Source organism: Labrus mixtus, chromosome 20, assembly GCF_963584025.1.
Source record: "Labrus mixtus chromosome 20, fLabMix1.1, whole genome shotgun sequence".
NCBI classification, from domain to species: Eukaryota; Metazoa; Chordata; class Actinopteri; order Labriformes; family Labridae; genus Labrus; species Labrus mixtus.
Window position 1 is genome coordinate 10,457,107 of NC_083631.1, and position 21,573 is coordinate 10,478,679.

At 40.8% G+C, this 21,573-nt stretch overlaps 2 protein-coding genes across 3 annotated transcripts in view; both read left to right on the forward strand.

Moving 5' to 3' along the window:
• The window catches only part of jupb (junction plakoglobin b), a 31,689-nt gene extending 22,192 nt beyond the window's left edge, over positions 1-9,497 (forward strand). The window contains exons 12-18 of one of the 2 annotated variants that reach the window (XR_009665831.1): positions 1,070-1,189; positions 2,371-2,521; positions 4,302-4,423; positions 4,567-4,606; positions 7,736-7,875; positions 8,148-9,101; positions 9,158-9,497. Coding sequence is in view for 1 of the 2 variants with exons in the window: in XM_061027294.1 (XP_060883277.1) it covers positions 1,070-1,189; positions 2,371-2,521; positions 4,302-4,423; positions 4,567-4,606; positions 7,736-7,872 (570 nt within the window). In the remaining variant the exon portion in view is untranslated. Of the gene's footprint in view, positions 1-1,069; positions 1,190-2,370; positions 2,522-4,301; positions 4,424-4,566; positions 4,607-7,735; positions 7,876-8,147 lie in introns of both variants that reach the window. The other variant, XM_061027294.1, reaches the window with a different exon arrangement.
• A 471-nt stretch (positions 9,498-9,968) lies between these two features.
• On the forward strand, positions 9,969-16,388 carry ppp1r35 (protein phosphatase 1, regulatory subunit 35). The gene is made up of 6 exons (XM_061027300.1): positions 9,969-10,147; positions 10,491-10,719; positions 10,910-11,030; positions 11,526-11,644; positions 12,389-12,479; positions 15,686-16,388. Exons 2-6 carry the CDS (start codon positions 10,492-10,494, stop codon positions 15,985-15,987), a joined length of 861 nt encoding a protein of 286 aa, XP_060883283.1. The 5' UTR covers positions 9,969-10,147; position 10,491; the 3' UTR covers positions 15,988-16,388.
• The last annotated feature ends 5,185 nt before the right edge of the window (positions 16,389-21,573 follow it).

The following is a 21,573-nucleotide window of genomic DNA, read 5'->3' on the forward strand; positions in this document are numbered from 1 at the left end:
AATATCTGTCTCTCCATACTGTAATCTGATCTGCACATGTTAAATTTACTAATTATCCCTGCACTCATCTTCACTTCATTTGTCTGTCTACTCGCCGTTATATTGTATAGTTTCTGCTTATAATATGTCTACACTCATGCACTTTAACTTATGTCAATACTGTCCATTTACAACTCTGTTTTTGCACATTTACATTTAATCTTCCTATTTAAGACTAGTAATGCTTAGTTAAATCCTGGTTGTATATATTCACATTCTTAGTTTTGATATTTTTAGTACTTATTTACTTTGTATTTAATATTATATTATGTTTAGATTTGCTAACATTGTGTTTTTTACTCATATTGTGTGTTGGATAACCTGCTGCTGTAACGCCACAATTTCCCAGTTTGGGATCAATAAAGTAATTTTATTCTATATTTTAAACACACACAGACAGACAGACACACACACAGACACAGACACTTGTTTCTTCTTCAGTTCTAAAATATTCTAATATTAAACAGCTCCCTTATTTAATAATTGTTATCTGTCTGTCCTCATCACTCTGTCTCTACCTGTCTCTTTCTTCACTCGTCTCTCTACCTCTCTCTCTGTCTCTCTGCCTGTCAATTTCAATTTATAAAGCTTTATTGGCACTAATGTTAAATGAACAATATTGCCAAAGCATCAACACAATTCAAAACAATAACAACAGTAATCAATGATGCAGCATGACTAAAAGTAATAATTATATCAGAATCAGAAATACTTTATTAATCCCAGGGGGAAATTTGGTTGTTACCATTGCTCTTAAACACAATACAGCAATAGGAATAATTTAAAAATGTAAAAATAAAAAAGCTAATAAAATAACCCATAACTCACCCATATACACCAAATAAACAGAGAAAAGTGTGTGTGTTCATAGAAGAAAATTATAAGTTGAGCAACAATTATTAATTTTATATGTACAGATATACCAAATATTCAAATATAAAAAAACATAAATAAAGCAGTGTGTGCTGTTAAATGACTAGATACACCTGTCAGGTGTTTGATGGTCGGTTGTCTCTCTGTCTGTCTGTAGGACGGGGTTCGTATGGAGGAGATCGTCGAAGGTTGTACGGGAGCTCTTCATATTCTGGCAAGAGATCCGATAAACAGAGGCGAGATCTCCAGCATGCAGACCATTCCTCTGTTTGTTCAGGTACTACGACACACATGCAAAGTACAATAAAACAACCAATGTATACATAAAGACTAAATGCACTCTAAAATGTAAATAATATAGCTCATTAGTTCATCCATCCATTTTTTTCCTCCTACTGGGGCCGCAGCAGGCTTAGCTAGTCGACCCAGATGTCTTTCTCCCTTGCCATAATTTCAAGTGAGCTCTGGGTCTACCTTAGGGTCTCCTCCCAGTTCAACAAACCTCCAAAGGGAGGCTACAAGGAGGATTCTAATCAGATGCCCGGACCTACTCCTTTTGGTCCGATGGACTAGCGGCTCCCTCTAATGTGTGAGCTCTTCACTCTTCACACATCTTTAAGGCTGCTTCTATCCACAATCTGGTTAGGGTTAGGTCATGACCACAGGTGTGGGTGGTACGTAGATCGATGGTCAATCAATGCTTTGGGTTAGGGTGTAACCACACAGACAATCTCTGGGCCACAGGGATAAAGGAAAACTCACACTGAGGTGTTGTTGCAGGGAAATCTCAAGCAGCCAAGGAGAGAGGCAGACAGAAATCAGGGTCGCAGAGGACAAACTCATAATCAGGGACAGAAAGCTGAAGTGATTTCCGTGATAACAACAATGCAGGCAGGTGAGAGGCATGCCCTAGTGAAGCAGAGGCAGGGTGAGTGGATAAATACTGAGTGACTAAATGAAGCCAGGTGAGAAGAGGAACACAACTGTGACAGTACTGTTAACCAGTAACCTGTACATTCAACCAGTAACCTCTAACCTGTAGAGTCAACCAGTAACCTGTAACCAGTAACCTGTAGACTCAACCAGTAACCTCTAACCTCTAACCTGTAGAGTCAACCAGTAACCTGTAACCAGTAACCTGTAGACTCAACCAGTAACTTGTAAGCAGTAACTTGTAGAGTCAACCAGTAACCTGTAACCAGTAACCTGCACTGTCAACCACTAACCTGTACAGAGAACCCACTAACCTGTAGAGTCAACCAGTAACCTGTAACCAGTAACCTGTAGAGTAAACCAGTAGAACCAGTAACCTCTAACCTGTAGAGTAAACCAGTAGAACCAGTAACCCCTAACCTGTAGAGTAAACCAGTAAAACCAGTAACCTCTAACCTGTAGAGTAAACCAGTAAAACCAGTAAAACCAGTAACCTGTAACCTGTGTTGTTGTGTGTCTTTACAGCTGTTGTACTCGTACGTAGAAAACGTGAAGCGTGTGTCGGCCGGCGTGCTGTGCGAGCTCGCTCTCGATAAACAGTCTGCAGAGCTGATCGACGCTGAGGGGGCGTCGGCTCCACTCATGGAGCTGTTGCACTCCAATAACGAAGGAATTGGTACGTTGTTTATCTCAACTCAGAGCAACACTTTGGACAATATTTGATGTATTTATTTATTTTATAATTATTATAATAATTAAACAAAATGTTACAAAGTTCAATGAAAACTTTGAATACACCAAACTGGAGGAAGAGCGCCACCTGCTGTTGGATATTATGACAAGTCCTCAAGTTGAGACTTGTTTATGAGTCAATGTATTTTTAAATGTTAATGCATGTTATTAACGTGTTATTAATGTGTTAACAGCACATTAACAACACGTTATTAAATTGTTTTTAACATGTTATTAACACATGTTATTAATGTGTTGTTAATAAGTTGTTAACGTGTTGCTGATGTGTTAAAAGTCAAGTTTTTGAATAGTTTGGCCACTTGTCCAGTTTGAGCGGGTAAGTGTCATGAGTTCTCATTAGTTGCTGAGCACTAGGGTTAAACCATTTCTGTGCTCCACCTTCCACTATTTGGAGTTTTGGACTAAGGATCAAAACGGAGCCTTTTAAAATCAAATATTTAGATTGCAGTTTTATGACTTACACAATTTTCATCAAGATTAAATTTCCCTTTTTTGCTCCACTGCTGCCTTTTTGGTAAAGCAACACATTAATGGACACCTTTATTAAACTTAAGGTTTATATCATTAAAAACATGAACAGTTGTGTGGGCCAAAGTTACAGCAATGGTTCTCACTCAATGGTGGTTTAGGAAATATACCATCGTAATTCACACATTTTTATTTTGAAAACAACAAGCTATTTTATTATTATTTAAGGTTATGATCAGCAGAGAGCATACATGAATATCATATTAGATTATACTATTAATCCTGATGTTATTAATATTTACTATTTATAGTCACTTACTGATTAGTTACTAGACATGAATGATTTTTATTGTAAATTAATTGCCTGACTCTAAAGTTCTATTACTCACCTGACCTGGATTATAAAAACTCTACTACCAGCACTTGATATGTTTATTATACTCACTCCTACCTTCAACAAGTTTGACTATAGACTTTATTAATTATCTGATTCCGAGAACTATTTATTATACTGATACCGACCTGTAACATGATTTACGACTGTATTACGGCTGTAAATACTTACTGTGCTGCAACCTGCGTCTCGTTTGCAATTGTTTGCAGCAATGGGTTAGGGTTAGTATAATAATATATAATATAATATCTCCTTCTGATGAGAACAGCTTCATTACCCTGTACCTTTACCGATTTGATTGATTGTCATAATTGATTTTATTCTTGGACTGAATATTTGATCATGTTACCTGATAACACCTGTACTGCCTGTTTGACACATATTGATCTTTTATTGCATGAAAACTTGTGACCACAGATTTTTATGTATTGAAAATTCTTACTATTAAATATATATAACGTATTCCTTATAAAATAAAGTATCAAGTGTATAATAACTAGTACGCCCTCTGCTAGTTATAGCCCTACATTAAATTACAATTGTTAAAAAAAATGTAATGAATGTAAGCTTCTATCTAAATATAGTACTTTTATAGGCTACATGAAAATGAAAATAGAGACTAAGAAATGAGAGGATCCTAGTCCATAACTCCAAATAGTGGAAGGTAACCCCTGGAGTACAGAAATTAGTTTAACCCTAGTGCTCAGCAACCAATGAGAACTCATGACACTTACCCGCTCAAACTCGACAAGTGGCCAAACTTTGTGTGTTATGACGTGTTGTGTGTTACGACATTTAGTGTGTACAAGTTTGTTTATAATTGATGTGATCTTGCCACCAGCCACGTACGCCGCCGCTGTGCTGTTCAGGATCTCCGAAGATAAAAGTTCAGACTACAGGAAGAGAGTCTCCGTGGAGCTCACACACTCGCTGTTCAAACACGACCCTGCAGCCTGGGACATGGTGGGTGTGTGTGTGTGTGTGTTTTAAAAGCTCTTTGTTGACAGACTTCTTAAATGTAGCTATTAACTCAGGTGTACACACACACACACACACACACTGTGTTAATATAATAATGGTGTATTCTTCTCCGTTGTGCGTCTCAGACTCACTCCATTCCTCTGGAGGCTGCATATCTGACCGACGGTGAGTTTTCTGATCCACAGTTCATATTTCTAAAACATGTATTTAAAAGTGAGACTTCAAACATTTCGGTTCTTGGATACGCTAAAAACTAAATCAGTGTGTTTCTGAGTTATTACTTCTTCGATAGTCAGACCTCAGGCCATAAATATCATAAAAATGACTAAAACAGTTTGTATTAACAAAAAAAGAGGTCAAGTGATCAGAGCAGGACAAACAGAGAGGAGAGAGGGATAGGGAGGAGGAGGAGAGGAGGAGGTGAGAGGGAAAGAGAGGAGGAGACGAGAAAAAGAGCAGACGAAAACAAGATTAATCCCCTTCAACAGACACACACATACACGCACTAACAACACACACACACACACACACACACACACACACACACACACACACACACACACACACACACTAACACCATACACACACACACACATACACACACACACACACACACACACACACACACACATACACACACACACACACACACACACACACACACACACACACACACACACACACCACACACACACACACACACACACACACAGCTGTCAGTAATGGAGGTCAGTTGAAGGAACTTGTTTTGAAGTTGTTGAATTGCAAAAACTGGTAAATTACCATGACCTTGTCTAGTTCCTTTCTAGGTATAGGCTGCTGAGTAAAGAGTCCATCAGTATTAACTCATCCATTCATACACATTCACACGCTGATGGTAGAGGCCGCTGTGTAAAGAGTCCATCACTATTAATTCATCTACTTATATGCTGCCTCTAAAGCGGAGGAAGCAACTTGTTTATGTCTGTTGCCCAAGGACACATCGGACAAGGGGCTGCATGAGCTGTGGATTGAATGCCTGACCTTCCGGTATAGAGACAACCGACTCAACCACTGCACTTAAGACAAATGAATTCCTTTTTCAGCCTCATCTATTCATTAATTCATTAATTTATTGATTGATGTGTTCATTTATTCATCAAGCGTTCGCTCTACATTTAGTCCAGAATACTTCACAATAGAGTCAATCTAGGGTACACATGAGTCCTGGAGGACCTGGAGTTAAAACTGACTTTTTGGTGGAAAACAAAACAAAATACAGTTGAACATGTTTAACTTTTGGTTACATTTAATATTATTTAAAAGTTATAATGATGTAATTAGGTTTATTGAGGTTTATCCATTAATCCATCCATTATCCTACGCTTATCCGAGCAACGTTTTCCAGCTCCTCCTTGGGGTCTCAGTGCATTCCCAGACAAAAGGGATAGATAATCCCTCCAGTGAGCTCTGGGTCTATCTAAGGGTCTCCTCCCATTTTGATGTGCCCAGAAGACCTCCAGAGGGTGGCAACCAGGAGGCATCCTGATCAGATGCCCAAACCACCTCAACTGGCTCCTCCTCCTCGCTCTAAAAATTGGCTCAGACATCCTCAGGAGGAAACTCATTTAAACCGCTTCTATCTTAATCTTTCAGTCACTACCCACAGCTCATAACCACAGGTGAGGGATGGAATAAAGATCTACTGCCATCCTGCTCAGCTCCCTCTTCATCACAAAGGTCCGGCACAGCGTTCACAATAATGGGCAATAACGGTCTATCAGCCGGTCAATCTCGTGATCCATTATACCCTGACTTGTGAACAAGCCCTTGTGATACTTAAACTCCTTCACTTCAGGGTAAGGACTCAATCCCCATCTTAAGGGAGCAATCAACTGTTTTCCTGCAGAGTACCATGGCCTCGGACTTGGAGGTGCCAACCAGCATCCCGACCACTTCACACTTGGCTGCAAACTGCCTATATGCCTGCTGGAGGTCACAGCCTGAAGAAGCATACAGAACACCATCATCTGCAAAAACAGAGATGAAATACTGAGGTACCCAAACCGAAGCCCCTCCTCACCCCAGCTGCCCAGCTGAGATCCTGTCCATGAGCATCACAAACAGAATCGAAGACAAGGGACAGCCCAACACGCACAGGGAACCTGTCTGACTTTGTGCCAAGGATGCAGACACAGCTTCTAACTTGTTAATACAGGGACTGGATTGGTTTACAGCAACAGCCCCTGGACCCCATACTCATGAGTAACCCCCACATGACCTCCCAAGGGAAACAAGCATAGGCCTACTCCAGGTCCACAGAACACAAAGAGGTTTAAGGAGGTTTAATGAGTGCAAATGAGCTTGTTGAGGGCCAATGATGGTAGATGAGGTTTAATGAGGGTTAATGAGGGTAATGATGGTAAATGAGGTTTAATGAGGGTTAATGAGGGTAATGAGGGTAATGATGGTAAATAAGGTTTAATGAGGGTTAATGAGGGTAATGATGGTAAATGAGGTTTAATGAGGGTAATGATGGTAAATAAGGTTTAATGAGTGTTAATGAGGGTAATGATGGTAAATGAGGTTTAATGAGGGTTAATGAGGGTAATGATGGTAAATAAGGTTTAAAGAGGTTTAATGAGGGTAATTATGGTAAATGAGGTTTAATGAGGGTTAATGAGGGTAATGATGGTAAATAAGGTTTAATGAGTGTTAATGAGGGTAATGATGGTAAATGAGGTTTAATGAGGGTTAATGAGGGTAATGATGGTAAATAAGGTTTAAAGAGGTTTAATGAGGGTAATTATGGTAAATGAGGTTTAATGAGTGTTAATGAGGGTAATGATGGTAAATGAGGTTTAATGAGGGTTAATGAGGGTAATGATGGTAAATAAGGTTTAATGAGGGTTAATGAGGGTAATGATGGTAAATGAGGTTTAATGAGGGTTAATGAGGGTAATGATGGTAAATAAGGGTTAATGAGGGTTAATGAGGGTAATGATGGTAAATGTAATATATTTTTACACGTTAGCATTTGAGTACTCTGGTCCTGAATAGACCGTTTCTTTCAGGTTCCCTTTGTTGTTTTCTTTATTTATATATATATTTTTTCTTTATATGTATGTATATATATATATATATATATATATATGTATGTATATATATATATATATATATATGTATATATCTTTCTTGTGGATATTGTGATCTCATGTTGTTTCTTTAATGCATTGTACAGCACTTTTTTTAAATGTTCTTTATAAATAAATGTGACTTGACTTGACTTAATGGGATTTTCTGTGTTTTTCTCAGAATTGGACGGTTCTTATCCCCCCTACGGATACTCTGACCTGCCTCTGGACACATTGCCACTCGACCCCGACATGCACGAGTCCTACATCCCTGACATGACCTTTGACCCCAGACAGGCCTACCCTGAACCACTTTAGCAGGTAAATACACACACACACACACGCTAAACTTACAAGGTTCTTGGTTCTACTCTACTACAGCACTACTCCATTTACCTTCAAACAACTGTGTTTTCATTTGTGGTCAGTTGGTTGTAGTTTGCAACCTCGCCACTAGATGTCATTAACAAAGTAACTTCCACAAGTGTGACATCTTTTCAGCTGTCATAAAACAATGTGAGGATGTTTTTCTTTCTGTAAGTCTGAGCTAAATAAAGATGACTGTGTTTAATATTTTGTGTTTCTTATTTCAGGAGAATTAAACAGACACGCTGAAAGAAAAGATGAAACCAGAGACTCACTGAACCAAGAAGAAGGAGACGAGGAGGTTTAAATCACACCTTTCTGATGGGAGAAAAATCCCTTTTGGAAATGAAGAACTTTGGAAACAGTTTGCTGGATCAAAAGAGGTTAACTGTTATCATATGTTTTCGTGGGGGGTTAGGGTATGAAGTCTGGAGGCGTTGTTACACGGGTAACTTTTTCAAGCAATCAAATCGGGCAGAAAAGCCTTAAATTTTAATGTGTGAACATTTGATCTGTGACGGATTAACGAGTTAAAGAAAACCAGCTGAAGTGAAACAGCATCAGTGTTCAGGTGTGACATAATGCCTGTTATTATATTAGCTGTGATAAACAGGGTCATTCTTTTTTTAAAATCTCTCACATTAGTGGATTAAAAGTTCCATCGTATTAAAGTCCCTGTTTATCGGATTCTTGGACTACAAAAACACAAACTAAAAACTACAGATTAGCTTCACTGCTCCTCCTCTCTGCTAACAGATGCTCGCGTGTGTTTCGATGTGTCCCATGTGTGTTGGAACATGTTCAGGGTGTCGGTGTGCTTGTTGCATGGAACTTTATCGTGTAATCATTGACGTTTTTCACCTTCATAATTGAAAAAAGGATATCCCAGTTTTACACACCATCCTGGATTACAGCAAACCTTGCTGGACTACAAATCCCATCGGGTTTACTGAAAAAAAAATCTATCTGGTGCACAGATAAAGGATTACAACTCCTTTTGGCAACAAACTACAAATCCCTCTGTGTTCGAGTCAACCCCGGTTTGACGTCTGTGTCAGGAGTGGACAGAACATCTGGAATCAGCTGGTCACACATTTATAAATAAACGGTCATAAATATATAAAGAGTCATCAATCCACATTTATATCTGTATGTTTATAAATCTACATTTATATCTGTATGTTTATAAATCTACATTTATATCTGTATGTTTATAAATATACATTTATATCTGTAGATGAATCACAGTATGTTTGTAACTGTTCTATCACTGTGCTGGAAGAGAACCCTTCTGGGCTTTATTTGTTCATGTAGACATGTTAATAACTGTTATTGTGGGTGTGTGTGTGGGGGGGTGTCACCCTAACCTTTGATGTGTGTGTGTGTGTGTGTGTGGGGGGGGGGTGTTTCAACCTAACCCTCGGTGTCTGAATTGAAAGTGAAACTGAGCCTCTTTTGTTTCTGCATCAAATCTTCTTCATCGTGAAAAAGCACAAAGAACGAATCAACAGACTTGAAAAAATAAACAGTTTTACTTTTATTAAATCTGAACGTCATTAAATTTTATCATTTTCAAATATTTGTTTTCCTTGTTTCTGCTTACACAAATCACAGTTCATGTCTACAAAAGGTATAATAGTTTATAATATACTGTATAAATAGTATATAATAGACATATTGATTTAGGTCAAAGGTCAAACAGAAGACAAAAACAAACAGCATGAAATATAACACTTACCCTCTCAGAGATCATCTTAGAGAACCCCTATAAACCTGACAGAATAAAATAAATAAAATATTCATTTATTTATATTCTTTAACAAACATTTCATGTATGATCTGAATGTAAAAGAAAATGAAAGAGTTAAAATGTAAAGACAATCCTCATGAATCAGTATTTCAGTAAGTCTTCATTTAGATTAGTTAAAATTAGTTATTAAAAACGTAGTTTATTGTACTTTATTTACATTTTCAGTTGCAGTTTATCGTAGTACATACTCCTGACCAGCAGGGGGCGGCACACACCTGGGAGAGAAGACTTACAACACGCAATAAACCCAGAAGAAGAAGAGTCAGAAGAGACGTGAGGAGGGAAGTTTAAAAACGAGCCGTTATTCCGACATTAAAACGTTAAATTGTTAAATTAAAGTTAATATTTAAATCGTTTCCTGTTTGTTGAGGAGGAGAGCTCGCGCTTCTGAGTACCGGTGCGCGTAAACTTAACCAGGTGAGAGCATCTTTGTTATGTTAGCACCTGTTAGCATTAGACGCTAATGTTGAACTGAGTATTAGCAAGAAGCTAACGTTAGCTACACTGCCTGCCTGAGTTCACGTTGCTATGGTAACTGACGTTAGCGTTGACTAGTGGTTAGCTGTTGATAGCTCTTAGCTAAAAGGTTAAAGTCTGACGTTATTAATATGCTTTAAAGCCTGTGAACACCTGCACAGGTGTAAGTGATCAGAAGTTAGCTTATATGCTTTAGAGCCTGTGAACACCTGCACAGGTGTAAGTGATCAGAAGTTAGCTTATATGCTGTAGAGCCTCTGAACTTTCTGTTGTCTCCTGTCAGGATGCAGAGCTCCTTCCCCCTACTCTCTCCTCCCCCCTCTCCTCTCACTGCCCCCCTCCCCCTCTCTTCCTCCCCCTTTTCGCAATGCTCTGAACTCGACCTGTCCATCACACTCAGCCCCGCCCTGAAGATTCACCACACACACCTGAAGCCCCGCCCACTGGAAACAACTCAGCAGAGTGACAAATCACAGCCAAAGCCCTGCCTACAAGGCCAGACAGGCAGAAAGGTGTGTGTGTGTGTGTGTGTGTGTGTGTGTGTGTGTGTGTGTGTGTGTGTGTGTGTGTGTGTGTGTGTGTGTGTGTGTGTGTGTGTGTGTGTGTGTGTGTGTGTGTGTGTGTGTGTGTGTGTGTGTGTGTGTGTGTGTCTTTCTCATTGTGTGTGTGTGTGTGTGACTTTCTGTGACTGGTCTTCTACAGGTGCGTTATAAAGAGCCGGTGGTTGTCACGGTAACTCCAGAGCCTCACATCACAGTGAACAGGGGGACACCGCCTGAGCAGCCAATCAGAGGTCAGAGAAGGAGCAGAGGACGTCACCATGGTAACCACACTTCCCTGAGGAAAGGAATCAAAATAAAAACAAATGAGATCAAAAATCTTCTGCTCACCGTTAAAATCAGCCATTTCCCATTATAGGCCTATAAAACACAATTTCATCAGTTATTGTGCTTAGTATGTGTGTGGACAATAAAACATAAAGATAATAAAACATAAAGATAATAGATTACTTTTTTTCACTGACTAAATATTTATGATGTCAGTAAATAAACTCTGCTGGACCACGAGGCTGTTTAACAGAATACTTTTAAAATAATTTAATTTGACTTAATTTTCAGTTTCTGTAAAAATCAGTTTTATGAAAATATAAAAGTTCTCAGTACGTCTGAACTTTAATATTTACAGATGTTGTATTTGATATATTTATTTGTGATTTAAGTTGTGACCTGTCAGGGATTCTTTTCATCATCATAAGTTAATTATTTAATGTTTTTAAATATCTCTGTTGACATCATTTCAACATCTTCTCTACTTTAAGAATTCTCGGAAAAGCAGGTGGAGCCTTCTCCTGCACTATCCAATCCAAATCCAGGCTGCCTTGAAAGGGCGGAGCTAAACACCACTCTGGCTCTGAAGGCGGAGCTTCAGTCCCTGCAGGTTGGCTGTTTTAATACATCACTGATTTGATTGACAGTTGAGAGGTCACAGTAATCTGACCTAAAGTCAGACGTCACTCTATCACCATGGTAACTGACTGAACCACAGATCGTATAACACATGGACGTTGTCTCATTGATGTCATCGTTATGAAGCTCAACGAAGGCTGTGGCCATGTTGGAAATGGCGACTGTACCTTATCTACCTCCACAGACCCAAAACTGTTACGTGAATATGAAGACATGATTTGCAGACTGCCTCAAGTGGGCGCTTAAAGAACTACAGTTCTGCATCAGTTTTACATTTACACTGGAGGTTTCTGCAGCGCTGAAGTCACGTTTGTTCAGTTCAAATTAACGAGTCATTTAAATTTACAGTTACAGAACGATTAGGTTCTCTTATGTTTTTATGTTCAATCCTAAAAAAAATTAGTGAATTGAAGGAATCCATGAACCTACATGAATTTAACTTCTATTTGGCAAAATCCCTCAGTAATTATTTATGAATTAAACGACCCTGTTACAGTTCCTGATTAAACCACTATCTCAGTCAAACTGTAGCAGTGTGTTTATTACCGTATTTACTCTAATATAGTCTTCAGTCTGACTGAAGCAGAAATACTTAACCTAGATTGGTGACAACCAGCTTCATTATACCTGAGACTTGTACCTGCAGAACTCACTTCCTGGTACATCCCCAATTTCAGCAGAGGATCAGCATGGTTACATTTGCATTGTCCTGCAGGGGGCGGAGTTCAACACCCGGAGGGTCGTTCAGGAGACTATACAGCGATCAGAGAGAACTAAAAACCTGATCAATACTCGAGCTACTGAAGGTAACACTCTCTCTCTCTCACACACACACACACACACACACACACACACACACACACACACACACACACACACACACACACACACACACACACACACACACACACACACACACACACACACACACACACACACACACACACTCACTGTGTTAGAGGCTGTGGCAGGGTGTCCTGACTCAACATGTGGAATTATAATAATTGTGTAATATAAGAACAGGTAGAAGCACTGGTGGTGAACTGGATGCAGAAAAGGTGTTTGATACAGTGAGATGGGATTTCTTGGATAGTTATTTTATTTGGACCGTGTGTTATAATCACCAGACAGCTAGAATAAAGATGAATGGAAGTCTCAAATCGATCAGTCTCGGACGTGGATGTTGACATTTCACTGAGTCCTCTCCTCCCTGCCATTTTCTTAGAAGTGTTGAGCCAATGGATGAAGTAAAATCAACACATAAAATCAATCAATCATTATTTGTAAAGCACAAATTCACAGCAAGTGTTATCTTGAGACTCTTTTCAAAAGAGCATATGAGGTAATATGCAGGCAGGATTTCTCCTTTTGTGTTCCTCGCGTTCCTCTTGCCCACACGCTGCTGAGGTGGAGGTCGGAGCAGTCCGTGCATGAATGAGGACGGCGGTGGTTGTGGGGACGACACAGTCTGTGGCGGGTTCATGTGATGTCTAAGACAATAAGTCTACCAAACATTGCAGATATGAGAGAGCAAAACCTCTAACAAATATGGAATTGATCTTAATGAAATGTCTAGGAGTACATAAGAACTAAGTAAAATAAAAGCTATCAACTATGATCCACTAATCTCCAAAATAAAATCTGTTATAGGAAGACTGAGTGTCATTTCCTCAAGAAATGAAATGAAATGAATGAAAATACTCTGAAACCTATTCTACCTGTTCCAGAAGCTACATTATCTGGTGCTAACACAGAAGGACTTCATAGAATGGGATCAAATAATCTCAAAATCAATCTGTCAAGGACGAAGGCCGAGGGTTAGATTTACAACTCTACAAGTACGTAAATCTAAAACCCTTATTACACATATGGAAATCTCCTGAAAAACTCCGGAGATTAGTCTACCCGGAGGTTTCTCCTCCAGACCCCTAGTATTTCATCCGCAGAACATCAGAGTGAGCTGATGTCTGAACACGGCCGAATATACTCCGGAGATTTCAACTCCAGCCAATAGAAAGAGAATGATGTTTGTATAGTGACTGCATGAAGTGTCTACACGCGACCACTACGATCTCCGTGCTCTAATGAACCTGCTGCATTATGTTTTCTGTTCGTCAGTATGTTGTTCTCCTCTCTTTAGTGGATGTTGTCATTCCATTGGATTACACATAGCATTGGTGTAAAGACAAATATTCTGGGATAGTCCCCCTCCCCTCTGACAGGGATAGTTCCCTGCTGTGAGGAGCACATGTGAACAGGTCGGGAGAGCAGTCCTCCTGTAATTTTCTGGATATTATCCAGAGTCAGTTCATATGTGAAATGTTTTGAGGGAGGTTCAGCCCTCCGCTGTGCTGTAGAGGAAGCTTCAAATGATGACTATTCATATTTACAAAGGAAAAGAACAAGCTGCAACGACTTTTGAACGTCGTCTTGGCTTCACTACATCAAGCTAGCAACAACATGGCATTTTGCATTTCCTGTGACTTCAAAATAAAAGCACTTCCTGTCAAATAATTTACATTAGCAATGTTTCACACACATTAGTGTAAGTAACGTAAATAGTATGTTTTAACATCTCGTTATTTAACTTTTTTAACAATTCACAACACCCCCTGATGAAAAGTTATCACCGAGCTGCACAAATGAAAACATTATTAAATGTGTACTATCCTTCATATTCAGTGAGATGGAAGGAAATTAAAAGTAATACAAGTCATGGCCCATTCAGGCTATAGTAGGTGACAAGAAGCACACAAAACATCTAAACGTGGAGATGAATCCAGGGCTAACCCGAACCCTCAACATCTGGTTTCGAATCATTTCAAAGAAAAGCTTAATAGAACAACAAAAATAGATTCAGAAGTCGACCCAAACAGCACAGATAACAGGTCCAAAAGTTGTGAAAGGGGAACAAGAACATACTGGGGTTCATAAATAATGAGGAGGTTAATAGTTTTAAAGAATTAAGGGATCAGGAGGGTGCCTGAATTTCCCCTTGATCCCTGCTCCATACCTTTAGAGTTCACTGTTGGTGTTTTTCTTCATTCTGGAGGCTCAGTGCATCACTGCTGTGAAAGTGAGGGTGGAGATATTCATGTATGGCTTCATAAACACTCACCATGTACTGTAAATGTAGGGGTCTTGTGGTCCCCCTCCTGGACACTTTGAGCATCAAACTCTTTCATTATTGTACTCTAGTGTATTTTTGTTCATTAATTGTGCTTTTATTTTTGTAATCTCTCATAAATAATGAATCTCTGGTCCTTCCTGGATATCGACTTTCACTTTAAACTTTGTTATTCACACCTTGTCTGAAGAAGGTGAAGTTTCAGCTTTGTTTTTCTCAGAATATTAGACATTTCTTTTTTATGTTTTTTTAATCCTCTGACTTATTTCAAACTGTCCTCAGGACTGAATCATGTTTTCAAATGTTTGACAGTGTTTTTTATGAACTATTGAAGCTGTCATGTAAATCTTTATTTGTGACAACGAGTTTGAAGTTGTTTTGATCCGTTTGAACGTTTTTTTATTTGAAGGTGTTTCTAAAATACGTCGGCATGTCAAAGCTTTTCATTCACACGTCACAAAGCTGTGACAAAGACGTGACGGCGCTGAATAAAAAAAATATTTTTTTAATTGGAACGTGGAAAGAAGCCTCGTGTCACTCTGAGTGACTCTCTAATGGTCACAGCTCTCTTAACCTTTGAGCGCTGAACGCACATTCGGAAATCTGGGGTTCATTTATTATCATGTAACATCTCCTTTCACTTTTCTTCCTCTTTTTTTGTTTTGTTTTTGCGTTTCCTGGTGAGCTGGCTCAATTAAAAAAAGCTGCCGCCATATTGGTGTACAGCCGTAACTGTTCATCATGAAAACACCTGTCAGACTCTGACATGGGTCACTTAGCTTATAAAGTTAGGCAGCCACCTCCTAATTTTTGAATGCAGGAAAAACCCTGCACACACATATAACTCTAATCCCCCCATTCTTCTCTGTTTCTCTCTCTCTATAGAAGTGAATGTCTCTCGCTCTCAGGTTCTCTTCAGCTCATTGGTCAGCGTGGATGTTCTGGAGGATCAGCTGATCAGTCGGGTGTATCAGGAGAGGCTGCCACTGGCCCTAACCCTAACCCATGACAACAAGGCACAAGATGTCCCCTCCCTCTTCCCCTTAATGACATCTCTTCTTCTTAGACAAAAGCCCCTCCCCATGGAGGTGGGACCAATCAGTGACACTCTCCGCCCACAAAGACATCCAACATGTTCAACGTTTGACCTTTACAGAAGAAGGTCACGCTGTGAGGCCACACCCTGAACAATACAAAGAAGTGTTGTGATTGGCTGGACTGTGATGTTAATTTAAATTTTTATTGATTGAATTGTTGATAATTTAGAAACTTAATTTTTCATTTTAATCACAATAAGTGATAATAAAGTGTTTTCATCCTCTCTCGACTTCATTATCTCTTTTTTTCTTGGTTACTGTTTGAGAGGTAATAAGGTGCAGCTAATTCTTTAAAGGTTTTGACTTGAAACAGGATGGTGTATCGGTCAGGATACAGAGTAAATGATGAGGAGTAGTTGGTCTTAAACTGCCTTGTGGTCCAGCAGTGTTTATTCACTGATATCCAGTATTGTACATATTTATATTTAGTCTGTAACAAAAAAGGTAAACAAATTAAATCTCTAGTACAAAGATTGATTAGTAAACAAACAATAATTTCTAACATACATATATTAATTAGAATTATTAGAGTACAACAATATATATATATATATATATATATATATATGGCAGAAATTAGCTCGAGGTAAATTAACTACTCCACATAAACTTTACCGCCTAGGTTTAAAAGTAACACTGGCGCCATCTGCTGGTAAACAAGGGGTGTTACAAGACCATAAACGGACTTATCGTCAACACGTGTAATCAATTAAGCTCCCATCAGAAAAGGCACGGCTATAAACTGGAGCATAAAGACAATATCACGAGCATCCTTTCTCCAGCTTAGCAGTAGGCTACAGGTGTAAATATCAAACGGATGAATATAAACAAACATTAACGACAACTTACGTTCCGTCATTGACTCAACACTGGAAACACTGTTGGATAGCCATACAAGGACAGCAGGATCATAACAAAGGTCAAATTTAACATAAACTTTGTTGCAGAGTACAGCGAACTTGTAAACTGCCGCTCTCATCTCTGACGACACACACTGTGGTGAACTGTTCACGAGATGCTTACGTCATCAACATGCAGGAGGAGCGTGATCAATTAACAGGAACACCACGGACGGTCTGAGCCTTTTACACAGTTACCAACGTCGGTGTTCCCATGATTATGCTTAGATTTGTGCAAATCTTTGGGGTTAGGGTTAGGGAGTGTGCTAAAACCGGATAAGTGTAGGGGTACCCTTGTCTCTAAACTTTAATAACTTTCGAAGGGTTTGTCACAAGTACTCGAAACCAACGCCTATTTTTGGGAGTGGACTTGTGTACTTGGTAAGACTTGCAACACACCCCGACAGGTTAGGTTCAGGTTCAGGTAGTGTGCTAAAACCGGATAAGTGTAGGGGTACCCATGTCTCTAAACTTTCGACGGGTTTGTAGGGGTAGGTTAGGGTGCGCAGCGTCCTCTAGGGGACGCTACGAGGGGCACGGGCACTCGGGGGACAATGACCATTAAATATGTTTAAAACCTCCTTAAAAACCACAACGCGGTGTTTTGATAAAAGCCCTCTAAGACAGTTTTAAAATTTGGATAAAAGGGTGACCGGACCACTGCGGCGGAGCTCTATCTGTCCAAGGGCCTCTGATAAAACCATCTGAGGTGTATCAGTGTTTTATAATATGTGCTGTTATTTAACTGTCTGTGTGTGTCTAAGATATAATTGCTGAATAATCCTGAGTAACTATTTGACCCCCTTTATCTGCTGGCTTAATGACTATGTGTGATTACCCAATGTTTTGATGATCTGACTAATGTTGTGCGTTCTGTGTGGCAGAGGGCGCCAATGTGTGAGTGCGAGGTTGTTTTAATGGATGAGTTGAGAAATGGCAGGTGAAAGTGTGTCTGTGTTTGGTGACCAGTGGGACGGTCCAGTGAACGGCACAGGCTCCCGCCTCTGCTCCCCCTGGAAGTGATCCCTTAACTTAAGCCTCCCGTGGAAGGTGTGTAGGTCTCCTCTGAGCTCCGGTCGGGTGGGTGGGTTGGGTGTGGAGATGAAGGTGAGACCTTTTTCTAATATCTCCAGCTGTACGGCTGTGAGGGAGAAAACGACACAGAGGTTGGTAATGTTGGACTGGTGAGGAGTTGTGATTTGACAGTTTTCCCCAGTTACAAGTTTAATTGCTGTTTCCAGTACCTGAACAACATCCCGGCCATGTCTGAAGTCCAGTGTATGTGGTCCTTGCCTGTCTGAAAGAGTAATGGGTTGTTTTCCGGTATGAAGTTATATTTGGAGGCTATTGTGTCATTAAGTTTTGTTAGTAGTGTCTGTTTGTGTTTGTCCAGTCTGGTTGAAAAGTTTATGATGGGGATGTAAATGGTGGTGTTGGGGAAGGTGGTCTGACTGGTCCTCCACATGGTCTGTAGTTGTTTGAGTTGTGTGGTGGGGACATGTTCTGATAGGCAGTTGTTTAGTCCGGCTGAGAGTATTAACTGTGTGGTGTTGTGGCATGGGGTGAGTTTCTTAAGGATGCTGGCTATGTGATGGAAGTTGGCTCCGGGAAAACTGTCTACCTGTCTGTGTGGGTCTGTGAAAGGAGGGATCCGGGAGAGGTTGGAGTCACCTATAATGAGTGTCTTCTTCCGGACCTCCAGCGACCAGTCCTGTATCTTTCTGTGGGTGCGTGTGTGGTTCCGGCCTACTTGGGGAGCCATGTGCTGCCACGGAGGCCCTTGTGGCATAAGAGGTGGATATCTCAGATGTTGGGGTTGTTTTCAGCTTTGCTTTCGTTACTCCCTTCATCATCATTGATTCATTATCCACCTCTATGTTACTGTTTCTCACACAGGACTCTGTGGCAAGCAGCTCTGGCTCCCTCTGCTGGTTATGTGGTGTGTCTGTAAGTGGAGAGGCTGAAATGGTGTTACTGCAGGGTAGAACAATGTTACTGTAAGGCGGTGTCTGTTCAGTGCGGTTATTGACTGTGTGTGAAGGGGGTGAAGAGGGAGGGAGGGGGGGAGGAGGAGGGGGCGACAGGGGGGGAAGGGGGGGAGGAGGGGGCGACAGGGGGGGAAGGGGAGGAGGGGGCGACAGGGGGGGAAGGCAGAGGACCCAGCCCGTGTGACCCCCAGACAGTTGAGTGCACTCTGTGGGAGTGGGTGGATTTCAACCTTCACTCGCCGTCCGGGGCTGCGTTTTGGCAATGGAGGCTGAGTCACCCTGCCGGGCCCCGATGTCGCCACCGACCCCTCCCAACGTACAGAGACCTGAGGAAGTGGTGGGGGGGAGAGGAGGGGGTGAGCTAGACTTAGGGGATAAGGAGGGTGTGGTAGTGGAGAGAGGGGGGGAGGAGGAGGAGGGAACAGGGTTAAGGTTAGGTTTAGGAGAGGAGGAGGGAACAGGGTTTAGGTTAGGTTTAGGAGAGGAGGAGGGAACAGGGTTTAGGTTAGGTTTAGGAGAGGAGGAGGGAACAGGGTTTAGGTTAGGTTTAGGAGAGGAGGAGGAGGGAACAGGGTTAAGGTTAGGTTTAGGAGAGGAGGAGGGAACAGGGTTAAGGTTAGGTTTAGGGGAGTGGGGGGTAAGGTAGTAGGCAGGACAGAGGAGGAGGGCGAGGGAGGTTACGGTGGGTGGTGGATGGACCTGTTGGTTTGGGGAGTGGAGGAAAGTCCAGAGGGGAGAGTTGAGGGTTGGGTTAGGGTTACGGAGGAGGAGGTGAATTTCCTCCTATACCTCACCCTCCCACTGGATGGCCCTGTCCAAGGCCTCCTGGTTATAAGGGGGCACGGTCTCCAGCTCCACAGCAATGACTTGGTCATAGTGTTCTCTGAGAATAGACATGTTGTTATGCATCCAGTTAGCTGTGTTTGATTTGACCTTTTCAAATGTTATGGTGTTGGGAAGAGGGTTTGATGAAGGAGGTAAGGCGGTTCACCTTCTTCATCATCCCCTTTGGAAATGAGCCTGTAGTATGAGATGTTCAAAGCTTGGGATATTTTTATATGACCTAAACCTGCTTTAAACTGCTCCACAACGTTATCACTGATCTGTCTGGTGTGATTCTTGGGTGTCATGATGCTGTTTGTTCACTAATGTTCTCTAACAAACCTCTGAGGTCTTCACAGAACAGCTGTATTTATACTGAGATTAGATTACACACAGGGGGACTCAATTTACTTATTAGTTGACTTCTGAAGGCAATTGGTTGCACTGGATTTTATTTAGGGGTATCAGAGTATAGGGGGGCTGAATACTTTTGCACACCACACTTACCAGTTTTTTATTTAATTTTTTTTTTTGAAAACCATGTATAATTTTCCTTCCACTTCACAATTATGCACCACTTTGTGTTGGTCTATGACATAAAATCCCAATGAAATACATTTACGTTTGTGGTTGTAACGTGACAAAATGTGGAAAAGTTCAAGGGGTATGAATACTTTTGCAAGCCACTGTATGCAGACCTTTTTAGACTGCTTTAATTCTTTCATTTCAGGGCACTTTTAAGGTCTTTCCTTTTATTTAATACTTTTACTTCTTTTTAAAGGTAATTAACATATTATTTAGCATCGGCCGTCGCCTGGACACTCCTCAGATGGTTTTATCAGAGGCCCTGGGACGCCGGAGGCTTTTATTTAAAGGTCCCATATTATGCTTTTTCTGGTTTTATATGCCCTTCAGTGTGTTTTCCAAGTGTCCTGTGCATGTTTAGGCACATCTATATGCAAAAATTCAAAGTCTGCGGAAACGCGGTTTCTCCTACCTCTTCCTGTTAGCTGTAGCATTAGCTGCACGTAACGCTCGGTTCATTGTCAGTGTGAGATCACTGATCTAAGTCCATTGGCTCGTTGCGGCTCATGTTGAAATTTTCGAGACGCGTGCAGAGCAACTGACCAAGAGCAGACTTGGCCCACGTGGGGTCTAACAGTGTGGGCTCTGCAGTGGGGGCTCAGCAGAGCGTAGCTGACGGACTCAGAGCGGGGAGGGAGCAAGGAGGAGCAGTACATGAAAACAGACACTTTTTTCGGACTTTAGCTATTGTGAACATACAAAAGTAGGTACATAGATTAAATATACGAACCCCAAAAAGGGCATAATATGGGCTCTTTAACAATTGAGCTCCGCCTGCCTCTCCTGCACGGTGGTCCGGTCACCATTTTATCCGAATTTTAATACTGTCTTAGAGGGCTTTTATCAAACACCGTGGTTGATTTTTAAGGAGGTTTTTAAACATATTTTAATACCCATCGTCCCCCGAGTGCCTGTGCCCCTCGTAGCGTCCCCTAGAGGATGCTGCGCCCCCTACCTTACCTAACCCCAAGCCCCCCCCCCCCCCCCCCCACACCGACATCCTGTTTTATCCAATTAAATTGCAAAATATTACACGTTTTACTACATTATTATTTTCCACCATATAATTTTAGCTAAATTATTATGTTCCACTATATAATTTTCATCTAACTATTATTTGCCACTATATAAGGCTGTAATATTCCACAGAGACTCATTTCCAAAAATTCACATTCACTACGAGACTGACTCAAACATGGACAGCTTACCCTTGGTAAACATAGACAACATAAGGTTGCCAGATATAGAAAATGTTGGCGTTGAGAACAACAACTGTCTACTTGACATTTTCGAAGGCTGCAAGTCAGATGTTGACTTTCTCCATGGGGATTTCAACATCCCAATACACTCAACCACAGTTGAAAACACCAAAGACCACTTGA